Raw genomic sequence first — 20,558 nt, 5'->3', positions numbered from 1 at the left:
CAATCTAGGCAAGCCTAACACTGACAAGTCCTTGACTAAACCATGTCCCTAAGAACTACATGTCTTTAACACCTCTAGGGATGGTGACTCCACCTCCCTAGGCAGCCTATTCCAGTGCCTGAGAACCCTTTCAGTAAAGAAACTCTTCCTGATATCCTACCTCAACTTCCCTTGGTGCAACTTGAGGCCATTTCCTCTTGTCCTATGACTTGTTACGTGGGTGAACAGACCAAGCTCCACATCTCTACAACCTCCTTTCAGGTAGTTGTGGAAAGGCTAGGGAGGTTGTAGAGGACAAGCCCAGATAAGTGGACAAGTTTGGATTCTCTACTAGCTTTTACTCAAATCATGACACTGAGGAGAGAGGCCCTTTGCTCCTGAAAAGATCAAACTACTGCAAGCTTTATTTCAGGCAACTAAGTTTTATTTCAAACCTCTGAGAAAACAAAGGGCCACTAAGTTGATTCTTTGCAGGTCACACAATTTCAAGACAAAAATTCAACATGCTCCAAACAGTGGCTAAAGGTATTTACAAAACCTGGCAGTTTTCTGAGTTTGGCTTATATTATACATCTTGACAGATACTAACAAAGATAAATACTACATCTAAATCCAAGTGACTTTCATATCTTTCCAGTATCCTTATTAAAAAAATCCATTCTGCTTTTGTTCTAGTACCTTTTTTCAGCGTACCTTAACCTGTGCTTACCATTTAAGACACACAAGAGAGATACGACTCCAAGGGATGGTTTAATAACATGCAAATTTGGAGCTCCATACAGGAAATGAAACATTCTAAATCTTCACATAACATCAGACTCATATGTACATTGAAAGCAAATAAATCATTTAAACCATGATACAGAGAACCTTTTTTAATTTGCATTTAGCTACAGTAAATACTGCCATGTTCTTTAATAGCTTGCTGGTGCAATCTTAGCAAACTAATGATTTATGGCTCTGGCATTTTAAAAATCAGAAATCTGTCATTTTATGACATCCGGTAGAAAGTCAGCTCCAGTTGCGTTACTCTGATTGCATTGCTCTGAACTTAAACTCAAACACATGAAACAGGCTGCCCTGGGAGGTTTTGAATCCCTGTCCCGGGAGCTATTTAAAACCTGTGTAGACATAGTGCTGAGGGACATGGTTTAGTGGTGGACTTGGCAGTGCTGGATTGGTGATTTGACTTGGTGATCTTACAGCTCTTCTAGCCTGAACAATTCTATGAAACACATATAGCAAAGCACTGAACATATTGTGCACTTCATTATCCTAACACCTCCCTTCCTTCTAAAAGTTCCCTAAACTTGTAAAAGTGAGCTGACATTTTTATTTGCTTTTACAAGAATAGTTAAATGTTTTCAGGATCCAGACACATGTAACTTCAGCAAGAATAACTTTTTGTCAAGTTTGGAAAAAACCCTGCTGTGGGCTAGGAGAAACGGACTAACCATACCTCACTGACCAAGGTGCACATATCTGCATCCTGTCCTATCTCCACAGAATGACAGAATCACAGAATTGTTTCAGATGGAAAAGACATCCAAGATCATCCAGTCCAATCATCCACCCCAACACCACCATGGCCATTAAGCCATGTCCCCAAGTGCCATGTCCACACATTTCTTAACACTTTCATGGATGGTGACTCCACCACCTCTCTGGGCAGCCTGTTCCAATGCCTGACCGCTCTTTCTGCAAAGAAATTCTGGGAGCAAAACCAGATTCACAGTTTATTCTAGGAAACATGTTTCAAAGTGTTTTGCCATCTTGTACACACTAGGGGATAAAGGGCCACAACTAAGGGAGAAAAGAAAAAGGAACCCAAAAAAATTACAGAACAATGGAATACATTACAAACATGGAACTGTGTAAGAAGAGCAAAGAATAACCTCACCAGAGGAATAAAATGAGGTTCAAAAAGCCAAGAAAGAATACAAGATGAAGTGACTAATTAGCTTACTTACAACACGCTGGCAGGTTCATCAGATTTAGCAACCGTAACATTAAGTTACGATTAAGTTTCCTCTCCTACTGAAAGCTGTGGCTCTCATGTAGCACATGCTAGGAGCAAATACTTGCCAGCCATTCAACAGCCATCATATTTCATAGCTCAGCAGATTAACTGCAGAGAACTTCAGCACAACCAAAAGCACAGAGTTACAAATTCCAAGAGAAAACAAGAACTCACACATCTGTTTCTATCACTTCTGACACTGCCTCCATCAAGAACAGCTGGAAAGCACTGCACTTGACTTTGGAACTGCAGAGGCTGCTACCACAGCTAAAGCACAAACAGGTAAGACTTTGGATGCAAGGAATATTAAATGACATGCTACAGGTAATATAGCAATGATCTTTTCCCTGTTGCCATTTCTTTGATTTTCTACAGTTATGATTAACATGGGGAAACCATGCAGAAGGTCTTGGCTAGAATGGAAGAGTGCCTAGAATAAATAACAGCCCTTCATTTACCCTCACCAAGGAATTATGTTTTTTTCCCTTTCAGCTTCCAAGCCCATGTCTCTATCTGAATGAATATGCCACTACATTGGTTAGAGTTTAAAATATATATATACACTACTGGAAGTCAGCATAGTAAGTGTATTGAAATAATGAGCATCTGAAAAGGAGTAATAAAAGGAAAGCACAGGGGGCAAATGGTATATCAAAAGGATTAAAAGATTAATTTTCTTCCCAAACAGCAAATCAGCAGCACTGGATAAAGAGCACTGGATCCCAAGCTGTGTAGTGTTCCAAGCTGGAAAACACTTATCTACTCAGAAACAACTGTTGTCTTTTTGGAATTATTAATGTCAAACCCCTGGCTCTCTCATGATCATGGGGAACTGCACTTAATTCTCTAAAAATGTACTTCATTGGAATTGTTCAAGATGAGATTTGTACTCACTGAGAAATACCAGCAGCTGATGGGAGATGAAATAAAAATACTTTCAAAAATAAGAACAACTCTTACAAATGTCTGACATGGTCGGAGTGGTTTTAGGTTCAAAATGCATTGGTTTACCATACAAGTCATAGGCTCACATTCCCTTTATTCACACTGCCACTGCTTCACAGAACGGTTTGGGTTGAAAGGGACCTTAATGATTGTCTAGTTCCAACTCTCCTGCCATGAGCTGGGACACCTCCTACTTGCAGCTTGCTCCAGGCCCCATCTAACTTGGCTTTGAACACTTCCAGGTTTGAAATCTCCACTACTTCTCTGGGCAACCTGTGCCAGTGCCTCACCACTGCCATAGGCAAGAATTGCTTCCTTTTATCTCATCTAAATCCAACTTCTTCCAGTCTGAAGCCATTACCCCTCATGCTGTCACTCCATGCCTTTGTCAAAAGTCCTCCATCTCTCCTGGAAGCCCTTTTAAAATTCTGGAAGGCTGCTCTAGGGTCTCCCTGCAGACTTCTCTTCTCCAGGCTGAAGAACCCCAACTCCCTCAGCCTGACCCCAGAGCAGAAGACCTCCAGCCCTCTGATCATCTTTGTCACTTTCTCCGGACCTGTTCCACATTGTTCTTGTGTTGGGGCCTCCAGCGCTGGACCCAGCACTGCAGGTGTGGTCCCGGTAGAGCCGTGCAGAGTGGCAGAAATCAACTATAATCTATAGTTTGTGTCAATTTGCACCAAACCAATTTTTCCAAAGATGAGTGGGGATATTGACATAGTTTTTACACATACTTCAGAACAGTCCAGGTATGCACTGTGTATGTTAGTTCAAGATATTGCCAGTTGGATTTGGGTTTTTTTCTCCTTCCTTTTAGAAAGACAGCAATGCTAAGCACTGCTTCCTTACTCATGAATCAGAACTATGCACAGATCTGCTGCTGCACAAAACCAAGAGTGATGAGCACCATCTCATGGGCATTTCAGGTAACAGATTTTGAAAAGAAAATAGAACCTTGTGAATTTTCCACTACATGGTTCCAAAACAAATAGATTGAGACTGAAAGACACACATGCATGATTTCCAAGTTTCAGATGCTTAGATGTGCAAATACAGCATGGGCTAAGGATTTTCCTAAAAATTAGTCACTGCAAATATATGACAGTAATGTTGTCACATCCACCCAGAAAGAATCTGACAAGTATTTAGACACCTAAGTAAGCATTTAGAAGTTGTTATTTACATACAATTAACCTCACCCTCATGCCACAGAATTCACTTTCTTGCATGGGTACTCTAAAGTAAGTTTTTACAAAATAAGATGAGAACAGTACCCACAGAAATCTTACGTTCTGTTTTAAGCCAGTACACAACCCAAAATCATTTTGAAAGCATGGTTGCACACGTGTGTACTTTCAACTTTACAATAGCCAGTGAGATTCTAACAGATTGTTTACACCCATTCCTGCAGATCCTGACTAAAACAGGTCTGCTTTAAAAATAGTCTTATGACAGAACCACAGAATGATAGGGGTCAGAAGGGACATCTGAAAATCGAGTCCAGGACCTTTGCCACAGCAAGATCACCTAAAGTAGATCACATAGGAACATGTAGAACTTGAAAGTTTCCAGACACAGAGACTCCACCACCTCTTTGGGCAGCCCCTTTCAATTGTCTGCCACCCTGATGTTTAAATAGAACTTCCAACGTTCAAGTTTATGCCCATTACCTCTTATCCCCTCACTGGGGACCACTGAGAAGAGTCTGGCCCCATCTTCCTCACACCCACCCCTTAGATATTTGCATGCATTGATAAGATTCCCCCCCTCAGCATCCTCTTCTCCAAGCTAAACACCCCGACACGTCTCAGCCTTTCCTCATATGAGAGATGTTCCATTCCCCTATCATCTTAGTGGCCCTGCACTGGACTCTCTCTGGTAGTCACCCTTCTTGAGCTGGAGTGCCCAGAACCGGACCCAGTAATCCAGGTGAGGCCTCACCAGTGAGGAGTAAACGGGGAGGAGAACCTTCCTCAACCTACTGGCCACACTCCTCTTAATGTATTCCACAATACCATTAGCCATCTTGGCCTTGAGGGCACACTGCCAGCTCATGGTCATCCTGTTCTCTGCCAGGACTCCCAGGTCCTTTTCCTTATGGGCCATATTACTTCAAGTACTTGGCATTCAACACTTCCTCTGTGACCTGAAATTTTAGCCAGTAACAGTAATACCTCAGAGAGAGCATCCCCTTCAGTTGTCTGCTAGTTCAGGTTACAAAGGTCCTCCTGCTACAGCACAGAACACTTTGATCTTTCCTCATTTCATAGAGAAGTTTCATACTAAATAAATTGATGGATAAGTAACCTAATTAAACACATTACTGATAACTAAAAGCCTGTTCGTTACAGTTCCCATCTGATTTATTGGCGTTAGGCAGCCACAGTCAAACTAGTTTTATTCCTTTGAGTGCTAGTTTTCAGCAGCCTTGCACATCAAATGAAACTTTGCTTACTGCTTTTTATTTATTGGATGACACTAACAAAAAAACAAACAAGCACAAAAGGATTAATCACAGCATTTTAAGCATTGCTGCAGAAATGGAACTGGAGTGAATGCAGATTCTGCTGGCACATACAAAGCTGCTCCTGGCCAAGTACTCCACTACAAAACTGCACTGTTAACTCTAGAGCAACAGCATTTTTGAAAAGATGGAAAGCCTGTGTCCCTCTGTGTCTCTCCCTGCCCTGAAGACAACTTAGTATGGTATCCACTGGGACAGCACCTGCAAAAGGATGTCATAGCTCTCTAACCACACACTGTGCTGTATCTCTTGCCTGCGCCACTTTTGCAACCATTTCCCAGCAGCTGAAGGTCAAACCAGATCTAATATATCAGATGCATATCAGAATGACTCTGTGTAATGCTTCTGAGCAAACCCTACAACGTCTCACTGGCTTCCTTCCAAAACTCGCTAGTGATCAGTATGCAACAGCCTTCTCAGCACTGAAGCTCAGCCAGGTCCCACTCACCCTGTATCAGTAAATTAGACAGTCTAGGTTCTCTACAGCTGCTGCAGAGGAGGAAGGCATGTTAGAAATACCTCTTACCCAGTTTCCCATTCCAACTCACGAATCTCAAACTATCAGGACCAAAAAGGTGCCCACTCCCAAGTTCACTTGGACTAGGACAAGCGTATTAACACGATCAGCTGAAATAATTCTCCTAGTTATCATAGACTCACAGAATGGTAGGGGTCAGAAGCAACCTTTGGAGATCAAGTCCAGGCCCCTGCCAAAACAGGTTCACTTAGAGCAGGTCACCCAGGAATGCATCCAGACAGGTCTTGAAAGTTTAGGAAAGGATGCTCTGCTATGAGGGAAGATAGGCTGAGGGTGTCGAACCTGTTCAGCCTGGAGAAGAATAGGCTCCAGAAGACCTTACAGAGGCCTTCCAGTACCTGAAGAGGGCTACAGGAGACCTGGGGAAGGACTACTTACATAAGAGCATGTGGTGATAGGACAAGGGGTTTGAAACTACAGCATGGTAGATTTAGATTGGATATTAGGAAGTTCTTCACTATGACGGTGGTGAGACTGAAACCAGAACAGGTTGCCCAGAGAAGCTGTGGATGCCTCATTCCTGGAAGTGTTTAAGACCAGGCTGAACGAGGCTCTAAGAAACCTGAGGGAAGTGTCCCTGCCCATGGCAGGGTGGGGTAGAACCAGATGATCAAGGTCCCTTCCAACTCAAGCCTTTCTATGATCTCTCAAAGAGGAGTATTGTGCTTCATAACATGAAAGGCAGTGACTATATAAATACCTTCCTGCTTCACAGCATCAGAAAATGGAAGAGATAACTACAGTAACTCCACACATCAAAGAACTGCCTGAAGACCAAAAGGCCATGTTTGGGTAACTAATATTTAATTAATCTAGTGGCCATACATATGTTTCATTCTTGTGTTTTCTTTAGCAGCACACAAAATGACAACACTATCCACAAGAAAAAAATGCCAGCTTCAATCACCTAAATTCTGCTTTTTGAAGTCTAACCAACTCTGGTGATCTTTCAGTCACCAGACAAACCTTTCCACCTGAAGATAATCCACCTTCCAGGAAAAAAATCAGGATTCTGTACACCATAAAGAAAAATTCACTGAAGTCCTAACAAGTGCTTGTTGTAGGGTGCTCCAAACCCCCTTTGCCCCACTGCCATCTGCAGAGGTTTGAATGGGGGAAGACAAAGGCACGAAACTCATTTCCTCTCTCCCTGCGGGACAGGGAAAAGTAAAAAGGCCTTTTCCTGCTGCCAGGAGCTGAAGTCCCTCACCTGTGCTCACTTGCAGGGAAGCCCACACTGGGATCTGGAATGGTGATCGGCTGGGCTCTTCGCGCCCAGGATATATCAGCACTGCACACATTGTCTAAGGAAACCTTAAACAGAAAGCGGTCTTGGGCTCATTTGGAACTCACCAGATTCACAGTGAAATTGGAGAGATTAGCCTGCAGCACCCAGACCTCCGCACCCTGGGTTCCTGCTCTCTACCTCCACTGGAGCGACCCTGCCTGCCGTAAGCTGCAGCTGTTGGCTGGGAACACAGCAACTCCTACTAAACACAGAGTCACACACATAGTGGTGGGGAGTTGAAAGGAACCTCTGCAGATCATCTAGTCCAACACCACTGCTAAAGCAGGCCTGCCAAAATTAGGTTGCCCAGGATCACAGCGTCCAGGTGAGTCTTGAATCTCTGCAGAGGAGATTCCACAAACCTCTCTGAGCAGCCTGCTCCAGGGCTCTGGCACCCTCACACGAAGGGTTAAGTTTAAGTGAAATCTCCCATGCTCTGGTTTGTGCCCACTGCCTCTTGTCCTGTCACAAGAGCTCAGTGCCGTCCACTTGCCCCCTGCCCTTTTAGCTATCGCCATCAGACCTCCTCTCAAGCTGCTCTTCTCCAGACTAAACAGCCCCAAGTCTCTCACAGCCTTTCCTCCTCACAGAGATGCTCCAGTCCCCCCAGCATCTTCATGGTCCTCATTGGATTCTCTCCAACAGTTCCTGGTCTCTCTTGAACAGGGGAGCCCAGAACCAGACACAATACTCCAGACATGGCCTCACCAGGGCAGAACAGAGTGGGTGGAGACCCTCCCTTGACCTGCTGGCCACACTTGTCTGAATTCACCCCAGGAGATCCATTTGCCTTCTTGGCCATGAAGGCACATTGCTGACTCAGAACCCAGTGAGTGCTCAGGACTTGCTTTTACAGCCCAGGATGAGGACAATAGGGGCCAGGTCATGGAAGAAGGAGGGTGGAAGTACAGATAGGACAAAGCAGAGTGTCCTGGTGGGAGGCCAAACAGTACATAACCTAGCATGGCACAAGGTTAGGACATTTTGAGGAAGAAATGAGCAATAAAAGCAGGAAATCTTTTCTCCATGACCATGTACTGGTATGCATAAAGATGGGAAGCTGCTGGTACAGTTTCTGTGCCCAAGAACCCTTTTCACAGCACTTTATGGTTGAGTGGGGCACCACTGCTACCTTGTTTAAATCAAGGCAATCTGAGGTGTTAAGAACATAGCTTCAGTAGGTGACCTTTGGCTGTATATTATGAAGTGGACAAAGAACATTTTGCAATCCCAATTGAAAAATCAATTCCCAGCATCTCAGTGTTCTCCCATTCTATAAGATCAACAAGATACTAAATACAGAGAGCTCCCCATCTCGTGTTAGCTATCCTGAAGCGCATTCTAAAAGCTCAGTCACAGTTACTCAGTGTCATGCTCCATAGCAGACACCTAAAAGTCAGGCATTGTAGCACCTAAACTACTGGAACCAAATCTGACAGCATAACTGAGAGAGAAAAAAAAAAAGGCAAAAGAAAAAGCTTTCAAGTTCTTTTCAAGCAAGGTCACTACCAAAACCACAGACAAAACATGCTTAGTTTCAACAAAAACATTAGCAGGAGACAGATGCTGACTGGACTGATAGTTGCCACTTGTATGTTTAACAGTCATGCACCATTACCAATATTAGTCATTTGGTTCCTATTCTCCTCCCAGCTGCAGTGTTTCAAGGCTTATCAGCAACTCTGTATCACTGACCATTGTTTAAAATTTGTGCCTGTGGTTCCACATAAGAACCTTTTGGGGTTTTGTTTGTTGGTTGTTTTGGTTGGGTTTAGGGGGGGCTGTGCATGTGTGCTTTGGGTTTTTTTAAGCACTATCTGATTCCAAGGTCCACCTGAAAAGTTCTCCTTAGAAAAACAGCTTTCATCCCAAGTGCCAACAGCAGAACTTAAAGACTTCTCTAACAACACACTACTAAGAGTTACAGGATTTGCAAAACTTTTATTGGGCAATTCCACAGCAACAGAGCTCACCTTATTCTACCAAACAGCTCCCCACCCACATTCATTCCAATCATACCTGTGAAAGTAATCAGTAGATTTAGGTTGGACATTAGGAGGAAATTCTTTACAATGAGAGTGGTAAAATACTGGAACAGTTTGCCCAGGGATGTGGTTGAGGCCCTGTCCCTGGAGACGTTCAAGATCAGACTTGATGTGGTTCTGGACAGCCTGATCTAGTTGGAGATGTCACTGCAGAGTGACAGTTGGAGTCACTCTGGAGTGGGAGTTGGACAAGATGATCTCTGAAGGTCCTTTCTAACCTGACGCAATCTGTGAATCCATGTACAACACCCACCCAAACTTGCAGTGTAATAACATAACTTGAGAGACTTCTCATGCCAACATTCAGCATCCTGGATTCCATAATCCAGTCCACTGCAAGATACCACTGGTTCTCTTGTGGCTCTCCCACTGCAGTGACCATCTCACTTGCTGCTTACTGCTGCCTCTAGTCTTGCTGCACTCCCAAGAGAATAAATAAGCTCTTAGCACTATCACAGTGACTGTTTGACAGTGCTAGTCCTGCATAAAACTAAGTGAAGCAGACTTCATTCCATTAATTTATTTCTGTAACTTCTGCTCACACCTGTTGCTGAACAACTGGTGATGGCAAAGGAGAGAGTGACATAACCACATATAACACACTTCCATAGAACAGGTGGGTCCTAAGTGGCTTTGATTTTCAGTGGCAAAGCAAAAGCTAACCCAGTAGTTCTTTAACCCAAGCATTCTTCAGTTGCAGCAACAAAATCAAAGAGGATTTTGCCTGAACAACTCACTTCCAGCTTTTCAGTCACACCAAAACCAATCTGAACTAGCACATGAAATTTTTTGGCTACATGTATATAGAATACATCAGCAGAACTACCCATAGGCAGACTGCAGTGAAGAGGCATGCAGCTCAAACTCACAGCTCTTCACAGCAGGCAACAGAGCACATGCTATTCCCACAAGCTATTCTAATTTAAATCATCTCAAGGCAAGCTATTAACAAGAAAATCATGCCTGGGACTTAGCATCTACGAGCTCTCTAGAGGAATCCAGTTCAGTGCAAGGCATTAGGTTTTCTCCACAAATTTGTTACTGTTTAGTAGCTACTTAAGCCTATTTGCGAAGCTTTGGAATATAAGGCACTGTGGCAATGCAAGTTCTTGAAAAACTACAAGTTTCTTGGGGGAATCCCAGGCACAAATACACCTGGGCAAGCAGTGGCCCAAGCACAGTCTCGAGGAGGAGGACTTCACAGAATAACAGATTGGTAGGGGCTGGAAGGGACTTCTGAAGACCAAGTCCAATTCCCTTGTCAGAGCAGGATCACCTAAAGCAGATCACATAGGAACTTGGGGGCGTCAGTCAATAAAAAACTCAGTATGAACTGGCAGTGGTCGCTTGCAGCCTAGAAGACAGCCATGTGCTGGCCTGCATTAAAAGAAGCGTGTCCATCAGGTCAAGGGAGGCGATTCTCCTCCTCTATTCTGCTCTTGGGCAACCCTACCTGCAGTACTGCATCCAGTTCTGGTGCCCCCAGCTCAAGAAGGACATGGACCTGCTGGAGCAGGTCCAGAGGAGAGCCATGAAGACAATCAGAGGGTTGGAGAAACTCCCCTATGGGGACAGGCTGCAGAAGTTGGAGTTGTTCAGACTGGAGAAGAGAAGGCTCCAGGGAGACCTTAGAGCAGCCTTCCAGTATGTGAAGGGAGCTACAAGAAAGTTAGGGAGGGACTTTAGATGAGGGCTTGTGGTGATGAGAGGGAATACATTTAAACTTGAGGAAGGTAGAATTAGACTAAAGATGCAGAAGAAATTCTTGACAGTGAGGGTGATGAAACACTGGAACAGGTTGCCCAGGGAGGTTGTGGATGCTGCCTCCCTGAGGTGCCCTGAGCAACCTGGTCTACTGGGACAGGCAGGGGTGTTGGAACTAGACAATCTTTAAGGTTCCTTCCAACCCTAACTATTCTTTGAATCTAGGAAATGTCTGGCATCAGCACAAAGACCACAGGAAAAGGTGTAATTGCAGCCCATGCAGCAGTATTATTGAGCAAATTTCACTAGAGCAGTTGTGCCAGGGTGTATCGTGACTGCTATCTGCTCTAAACATGGGAGCAGTGCATGCTGCGAAGGACAGTCTCCACTGTCCACACCGCTGTTAGAAAGGCAGGTGGCAACAGTATCCTGGTTTATGCAAATTAATTGAAGCCCTCAGACTCCTGGCAAATGGCCAAAGCTCCCAGACAGTCCAAGTCTGAAGGGGTTCTCTGAGGAGAATAAAACAACCAAAAGGCCAGACTAGATTTTGGACAGGCAATAACGTGCTTTAGTACACTAGCAAGTCTAACAGAAAAAATCAGAATTATTTAAAGCAGACACATAACCTAAATTAAGGCATTACCAACTAGGTCAAGCTAACAGTCAAAACCATCATGCAAAATGTTATGAAGAGGCCAGCGACACCTCTAAAGGATGGGGAAGACACTTGAATGGCAGAAAGTCAGCTAACTGTAATTAGTGACTAGGAACAAAACCTTTCTTTTCCCCCACAGATTGACCCATTTAAAATAAATAGAAGTTCTTTAAAAAGATATGCATTAATTTAATGCATGCAAGGCTGAATTTGACAGAGATGATTCTTAAAGGTTTTTATTACACAGAAACTCTGAAGGCAGCAAGTAGCTAGTTCACACCCAATGACTAAATTGTGGGTTTTATTTAATCCATGTGACAGATTACAGCTTCCTCTTTAATGTTAATAAAGAGCTTCACAATGCATAAAGACAGAAGCTAGAAAGTCTCAAGTTACCACCTTATCCAGTGGAAAAAAAAAAAAAAAAAAGCCAGAACACCATGTCAAGCAGGATACAGCTCAATGACTGCAGGATACCCAAGAGGTGGTAAAACCAACATACAAATAGTGAAAGAAACCCCAGAGAAAGTTCGATGATTTTCAGAAGAATGGGACTTCTCAACAAGCTTCAGCATCTGAATGTACAAGTGACCAACCAGAGTACTGAATACGGGACCAAACCAACACTGCCTTAAAAAAGAACTTAGCTGCGTGGGCAGCAGGTGGAGGGAGGGGATTCTGCCCCTCTGCTGAGACCCCACTGGCAATGCTGGGTCCGAGCCCCCAACACAAGGACATAGAACTGGTAGAGCAGGTCCAGAAGAGGCATGAAGATTATCAGAGGGCTGGAGCACCTCTGCTACGAAGACAGGCTGAAAAGAGCTGTAGCTGTTCAGCCTGAAAAAAGGAAAGGTCCAGGAAGACCTCCTGGTGGCCTTTCAGTGCTTAAAAAGACCAATCAGAAAGCTGGGGACAGAATGTTTCACAGGGCCTGTTGCAACAGGACAAAGGATGATGGTTTGTAACCTAAAAGAGGAAGATTCAGACTAGACAGAAGGAAGAATTTTTTCACACTGACGGTGGTGAGACGCCAGTCCAGGTTGCCCAGAAAGGTGGTACATGCCCCATCCTTGGAATCATTCCAGGTCAGGTTGTTTGGGGAGCTGAGCAACCTCATCTAGTTGCAGATGTCTCTGATGACCGCAAGTGGCTCAGGTGGCCTTTAGCAGTCCCTTCCAACCTAAAGCATTTCACATTTTATGATTCCATGAAACTAGTTTATTACTCTCACTTGTCATCAGCATTAGTAGTTTATACATAAATAAATCCCAACACTCTTTAAAATGCTCAGTAAGGTAATAAAAGTGTCCTGAAGACATTTGTGGTGCATTTTCCTGCTGTAATACATTTGATTCTATCAGCATTAGCTTTGAGAGTTTTCTACAGGATAGATGCAAAAAAAGTCTGTGATCAGGGATGAAAAAAGGGAAATTTTTACCTCATAAAAAGGAAATTTCTATCTTGGTATTAATGTTTCAGAATCTTTCAAATCAGAAATGTGTTGTATCAGCAGGCAATGCCAACACCTCTATAAAGAGTTTATAGTGCAGAAACCATAGCAATGGAGAGGTGGCAAAAAGAGTAGACGGCACATGAGCAGAAGGAAAACAAGTGGCAGTCCTGATGTTTGCCTCAGATTGAAAACAAGACAAGTGGGATTGGGGAAGAAGGCTACTTTAAGAAGAGGAAACAAGGAGAGCTAAACAGTAATATTTTTTTAAAGTTACATTGAATTTTGGTTGTGGTTTTAGTGAAGTCTGACAGAAAGGAGAGAGGTGGCAAATGAAGTTTTTAAAGTCATTTTAGTCTTTGCTCCTCACATCTCATTATTTTTCCACCACAGGTGCTAAAAACTAAGATTTCTCATTTGCACTTTGTCTCTAGGGAATTTCTGGGGAGGATCTCCCCAAAAATCATCATTCTTAAGAATCAACAGCACATTCTCCTCACCAGAGACAGATGACATTAAAAAAAAAAATCCTTGCAACACAGACTGAGGGGGAATGAAAAAACAAATAACTAAATCTATATTGTAGTCAATAGAACAATTAGAAGTGCTAAAGCTTTTTAAAGCAAAATTGGTATGGGGAAAGGCATGGCTAGACTTTCTTCTCAAAAGAATTGAGTATCTGTTGTCTCAGGTCTCAACTTGAGACCCGAGTAAATTCTGGCAAGAGGTCCCCAAAATTAATTACCCCAACTCCACAAAGAGACACCAGTTGCACAGTCACCTGCTCAAAGCACAGCAGGGTTTAGACAGAATATCCATTTCCCAAAGCAGCACAGTTAACCCCGGCAGACACAGTATTCATTGCGAACAAAACATTTGTCAGGCAGAGCCTTTACCTACCGAAAGCAAGATCAGTAAGCCAAGTCTATATATAAACAAGAAACTTGCAAAAACTTGGAAACAAGACAACAGCGGCATATGATAGAAAACAAACCCACTTAGAACAGAAGCTCCACCTGGAATTGTGATCCAGAAGCTATTTTGTAGGACCTCCTGTATTTTCAGTGAAGGACGTGCAGCCTTCCTAATAGGATTTGTTTTCTGCACCTGAAAAACTCACTCTACAAGTCTTCTTTGACACTAGACTCACAGTACTGCAGCTCATTTTATTTATATATGTTTCTAAGTCTTGCCAATTGTTGAATTATTTCTACCACTCTGTTTGAAAGTTTCTTCATTAAGTAGGACGCCAACTTGCATTTTTCATAGTAAAAATGACAGACAAGGTTATTTTAAGTTAGCAACAGATCCCCCTGTAAATAATTTATTTTCTTCTACCAGGAAGTTTGTTTTTTGTTTTTTTTTTTTATTTTAATAAACTCAGGGAGGAAGAGAGCAGCAGATATGATATCATGAACAGGAATTCACCTGATTTGTATACAAAGGAAATTCAAGGAGTAATTACTGCCCAAAATCAATTTAAAAACAATTCACAATCCAGAAGCAATAGACACAGGTAGTTTAGCTCACTGTCTGTCAGAAAAGTCACGGAACACGTTAATACTTGAACAAAACTGTGCTTTCAAAGGTTTTCACAAAATAAGAAGCTTCTTCAAAGTCAATTGTTTTCCTTCTTGGTTTTAAGAGGTGCTGAAACACATGAACCCATAGCCAACACACAGGCCATAAAACTAGGTCCTCAGAAAATACTGACCAAAGCAACACAGATCAATCGGAGTATCTCCAAGAACAGCGTTTCTGAAGACAATAAAATGAGACTACTAGGGTTTTGATGCATGCTAGAAGTGAGCTCACTAAGGACTTCGCTATATTGCTGGACAGAGAAAATGTTCTAAGTCATTCTCAGCTTCACGATACAACATGGATGGACTGAAGAAGTTTTTTACTCTAGGAATCAGAGCTACAGAACTGAATTTATTTAAGGAGTAGAATTTAATTTATTTAATAAGGAGTAGGTCAGTTACTGTGAACTTCAGATTTTTAACCTTCTGAATCTTTCACATATAAAGCATGACCTTAAATCTTTGATGATGAGGAACATCAAGACAGTACTATTAGCTTCTCTTGGCTCTTCATCACACACAAAAAATAATCACCATAACGTCCATATGCTGCAGCAAGGCAGAAGAGCATAATTTTAAAAAAAAGATGCTTGCTCAAGAAAGAAAATTCAGGTCAGCTAACCTCCCTTTTCAAACAACAAACTCTTGACATTTGAGGGTGGTTATGCTACATAGAATAAGTACGAAAAAACATCTTTTGACACAGATTTGCCCAGTCCTCCTCCCACTCTGCTCTAAAGATGTCTCACTTCAGTGATAAAAAACTCTCCCAAATACTGTACATCTCCTTCCAAAGCCCAAGAAGTGGAGTGCCTGATTTCTGCTAACAATGCTGAGACAGTGCAGATCTGAGTCACCAAACTGATTGAAACCCAACAGGAGGGATGCATTGGGCTTAACCCCCAACTGCACACAGGGAAACTGCTTCAAAAACTAGTGGGAAACAAACTTTTTCATATAAAAATTAAAGGTTTTCTGCATGCAGGTACAGAAAAGCAAGCACGCCATTGATAACCAACACCTGAGGTGCCTTAAATTCTGATCATTGGTTTCAGAGCAATTAAGTGACACAACAAAGAGGTAACAACTAGCAACTGAACTGAGGCAGAATTCACTGACAGATGAGTATTGGAAGGAAACTTCATATCCCATAAAGTAACAATTAAGAAGTGAGCTTAACAGTTTGGAAAAAAATTAAGTCCAGAAAACAGAAGTTTTCCGTAACAAAAGCCGTGAGTTTGTTAGCTGGTTTGATTTATTTTTAAGCATTCCATTTTTAATAAAGCCACAGAACACCAAGACATCTCCTTCCAAATTAGTTACCACTTGATATGTTTTCCTGGGACTCAGAGAAACCAGAGGACTCTTTCTTTTTTTAGATATTGTCCAAAATTGGGATTTTGTTCTCACATAATCTAGGTAAAGCGTCCTTCCTATCAAACTATTGGTTGTTTCAAAATAGTTAATAACTCACTACTTGTGCTCTAATAAAATAATATGGTGCAGGTGCATGAACTTTAGCCTCCCACATCACAGCAGGTGTGCTGGAGCTGTGGGGGGAATCTTCTCAGGAAGGTCAGGGAAGTAGTTTCACTTGCTGAAAAAGCGAAAAAAGTTTCAAGTCTCCAGGGCCAGAAACTCTCCCCTACTTCTACCTGGGAAATGAAGAGCCAGGAGAATGAAGCCCACAGGTCCAACTCTCCAGATCTCTTCAATCTAAAAATCAAACTGAATCAAACTGAATTTTTCATTCCTTTCTTGTCCAAAGTGGACCAGAAAAGGAATTCCAGCATCAAGGAGCTTTGACATTATTAATTAGTCTATTGAACATCTTTCTGCTACTGCCAGAAAACACACCTCCAGCACACCATCCGAAAGACCATGCTAGAAAGAAAGCAAACTTCAACAGGCTCATGAATGATTTCCCCTCACAAAAGTGTCCTAACTTGTAAACTCTTTACCAGCATTTCCTTTTGAACCTCATGTCCCTAGATCTGCGCACTGGGTTTTGTCAAGGACAATTCTCAAGTGGACTGCTTAAATCACTTCCTCACACTGGAAGCTTCCGTGAAATCTCTCATCTGTACTTCAACTGTCACCAGTCCTTCAATTCCTCTGCACTGAGACTTTCATCCAAACAATGCACAGCATTTACATTCTCTTCACAGGGAAATACTCAAAAAATAAACATCTATCACAACCCAAAACCATTAAGCAGACAGAACACAAACAAAACATTTTGGGATCATTAAAGCTTGCACAGCGAGGAATATGACCATCAAAATAAATGAAAGGCAAAGAGTATTTAAAAAATAGTGGTGGATTCTGTATCAACTTTCCTTATCACCAAGCTCTGCATTGTTACATGCTCTCACTTCCTGGTTTGTCTGAAACCACAGGTTTAAAGTCAAAAGCTCACTAAACGAAAGAAGAAAAAAGTGAGTAATTTTAGAGATGTTTTAAGACCTCTGATAATAGCAGAGTATCTTTGTCAACTTTAAGACAGCTTTTCCTCCTAATGTTTGGCCTCAAACATTATCAACTAGCCTAATTGTTTTAGAAGTGGCCCAAAAAATTGAACAGTAGAGGGAGAGGGATATACTGGAAAGAGCCCAACACAGACTATGAGGATGATGAAGGGACTGGAACTGATGAGGAAAAGCTGAGAGACTTGGGGCTGTTTATCCTGGAGAGGAAAAGACTGAGAGGAGATCTGATCAATGTTTAAAAATACCTTAAGGGTGAGCATCAAGAAGAGGCCAGTCTGTTTTCAGTGTTGTCCTGTGATAAGCAGCAATGGGTACACACTGGAACCCAGGAAGTTCCTCCTCAATGTGAGGGAAAACCTCTTCAGTGTGAAGGTATGGAACAGGCTGCCCAGAGAGGTTGTGGACTCTTCTTTAGAGATTTTCAAAACCCACCTGGATGTGATCCTGCTTTGGCAGGAGGATTTGACTCTACTGTCTCTAGGACTCCCTTCTAACCCCTACCATTCTGCGATTTTACACCATCACTTTTGCAGCTTCAACAGGAAACGTTGTATCCTCAATTTTCACTGAGATTTGTTAAGTATTAAATACAACCAGAACATATTCAAAACATAGTAGCTGACTACCCAACTCATTAATGAAAAAAAAAAGACATTGAAACCATGTTCTACTCTTCCCAATAAGCAATATAAAGCATTTGCAAGAGCTTCTCCCTGACACCTCCACTCCCTGCAGACAACATATAAATGTTCTGCCTCCTTCCAAAGCAAATGGGAAGCAAAAAGGGACACTGACATCTTCATAGGAAAAGTTAGTTTGGCTCAAAACAACATGTGTGTTTTGATGACTGTTTGAGTTACTAAATCAACATTTAACTTTTTTGTTGAATACACCTGTTGAATGTTTAAGCACAAACAACACACTTGTCATTTCTATATAAAGCAACAACTTCTCTGGAGCAAACAAAGGAGGATGCTGTTCAGAGTTGTTTCAAGATGCATTTTCAATACAGAGGCTCCCATGCTTCATTTTGCCCAGAGACGGTTTGGAGTCTCCTTCTATAGACACTGTCAAGACCCATCTGGATGTGTTCCTGTGTGACCTGTCCTAGGTGACCCTGCTTTGGCAGGGCCTCGAACTCCAGAGGTCCCTTCCAACCCCCACCATTCTCTGATTCTATGATTTTCAGTTTTTGTAAGCTGTAAGTAAAAAGAATCTGGCTCAAATCTAGTATGGTGAAAGCGTAAACAACATAAAAGAATACTGGCAGGAAAATTACATCCAAAATGCATTGAGGTTTTCTGCACGCGTATGTAGTTCTTTTCTCTCATGCCCAAAAAGATGATCAACTTACCAGATTAAATACAGTATCGACTATGTCTCTATTGGACACATCACCAACTTCCACCAACCCTGTCAGCACAGCAAATTTCATCTTGATGCCTCGGATGGGGACTCCTGGATTCAAAGGCTGCTGCACAGTTTCCCCTTCAGCAACACTTCCTTCTTTCCCTGCTCCTCCTCCTCCTCCTCCATCATCACCTGTTGGCTGCACTTGTTTGTCTTCACTCGCCATGGCTCGTTCACTTCAGGTCACTACTCAACTCGCTCCGGGAAAGGGCAACGACTCGGGCTCCCCGGAAGGCAACCGGCAGCCCCCTTCCGCCCTTCAGCTCCGGCTCCCGGGGGAAACTGGCGTCTGGCGAGGAAGGGAAGCAGGCGGCCGAGAGGCGGTGAGGGAGCTCCTTAGCAGGAGACGTCTGGCAGCAGCTCTTTGCCCTGTGGCAAGTATTTAGAGCCCTAAAAGACAACCCCAGATACATTTCAGTTCGCCGAGTGCCAGGCGCTCTCCACTAGCCCGACGGTCCCACACGCAGCCTACAGCCCCCACGCCCCTGCCCTGTACCAGGAGCGCTCACGCCTCGCCCCGGCATAGTACCGGCTGTCTCGCCGCACGGGGAGAGTAGAGCTGGCAGCACGGTCCGGGAGATGTTTAATTTATTGAATTTCTTAAAGGGAATACGTTCCTCCTCCCCGCCCGACCCCTCCTCTGCCGCCCCTCCGGCTCCTGCCGTTGCACGGCGGTCGCGGACAGGTGCAGCGACCGGGCCGCCCGGCAACTTCGCACTCACCGCTGCGCTGGCCGCCGTGGAGGCACGAGCTGTTCTGGGGAAGCGGGAAGCGGCTGGCTCTGCCCCTCTCGCCAGCTGCGGAGAACGGGATAAAGTAGCACCGACCGCTCCTTCTCCTCCGAAAGGCGTCTGACGTTCCAGCTGCCGCCACTTCACGCCGCGGTCATGATCAGCCCCACCGCTTCCTGCTGCTGCGGCCGTTCCCCGCCGCCATGACAGCGCTAAGCCCTCGGTGCGCTGCCGGGCGAGGAGCCGTGCGCCTGCGCGGCCCGTGCTGGGCGGGTGCGTCTTGCTGCCGCGCGGGGCGGGCGCCGCCGGGTTGCGCACGCCTAGGTGCGCCCACCTAGGTGCGCCCAGGTAAGGACGGCAGCACTGCTCTCAGCCCCGGTCCGCTCTTCATGGATTGGCTTCGGGCAGACTGCTCCCCTGTGGGGACGCGGCGCCTGAGGGCACCGCCTGTTGTAACGCTGCCTGCCTACAACAGCGCTCCAGACTTTACCAGACTGTTCGGTAACTGTTTGAAGCCTCGTGTTCATGAAGCTTTTTTTTTTTTTTTTTTTTATCGTTGTTTGCTTTTTTGTTTGTTTTTATTTCTGAGAATGCTTTAATTTATTGGAAAGAGAAACCGAACGCGAACAGAAAAGCGGCGTGCCGGATCGAAACGGCCCCAGACCGGAGACAAACCGCAAGCGCGACAGGCTTCCGCTCCAGCTCCTCCGCCCCGTCGAAAGCGATCTTGGGATCGCGTCCTCATCCAAACCTCCAGCCTGGGTGGGAAGGCGTCCGCATTTCTCCTCCTTTCTTCTCCCTCCTCTTCCTTCTCCGGGCGCTGCTCCCCGCAGGACGCAAATATAGGTCATGCAAGACACTGCTCGGGTCTGGCGAACTGAGGTGGAAGGAGTGCAAGAGAAGGGAGGAAGTCTGTCTCTCCTCCAGGTTAAAAGCCCTTGAAGGAAAGGCTGGTTGTGTCGGGCTGGCGTCGGAGAGAGCGCGATTTACTGCAGGGCTGGCAGTTTGCCCCCGAGGTGGCGTTGAGCTGGTGGCGAGGGCTCCAGGAGCTTCCCCTGGACGATCCTATCTCGGCAGCCCCGCGGAAAACGGCGCTTCTGCTACAGGCTCACAGGGCCGGCCCGTCCCCGACACGGCCCCTTCAAGCCGCCTGGTGTCACGCCCAGGCGGTAC

General features: G+C 44.2%; 1 protein-coding gene across 1 annotated transcript in view; it reads right to left on the bottom strand.

Annotated features, from left to right (window-relative positions):
* LRBA (LPS responsive beige-like anchor protein) overlaps positions 1-18,835 on the bottom strand; it is a 352,375-nt gene extending 333,540 nt beyond the window's left edge. Inside the window, exon 1 of the mRNA XM_054392204.1 lies at positions 18,599-18,835. Coding sequence (XP_054248179.1) covers positions 18,599-18,820 — 222 coding nt within the window. The 5' untranslated portion in view covers positions 18,821-18,835. The remainder of the gene's footprint in view (positions 1-18,598) is intronic.
* Positions 18,836-20,558: the final 1,723 nt, after the last annotated feature.

Source organism: Indicator indicator, chromosome 25 (assembly GCF_027791375.1).
Source record: "Indicator indicator isolate 239-I01 chromosome 25, UM_Iind_1.1, whole genome shotgun sequence".
Lineage (NCBI taxonomy): Eukaryota > Metazoa > Chordata > Aves > Piciformes > Indicatoridae > Indicator > Indicator indicator.
This window is presented reverse-complemented; position numbering and strand designations above follow the sequence as displayed.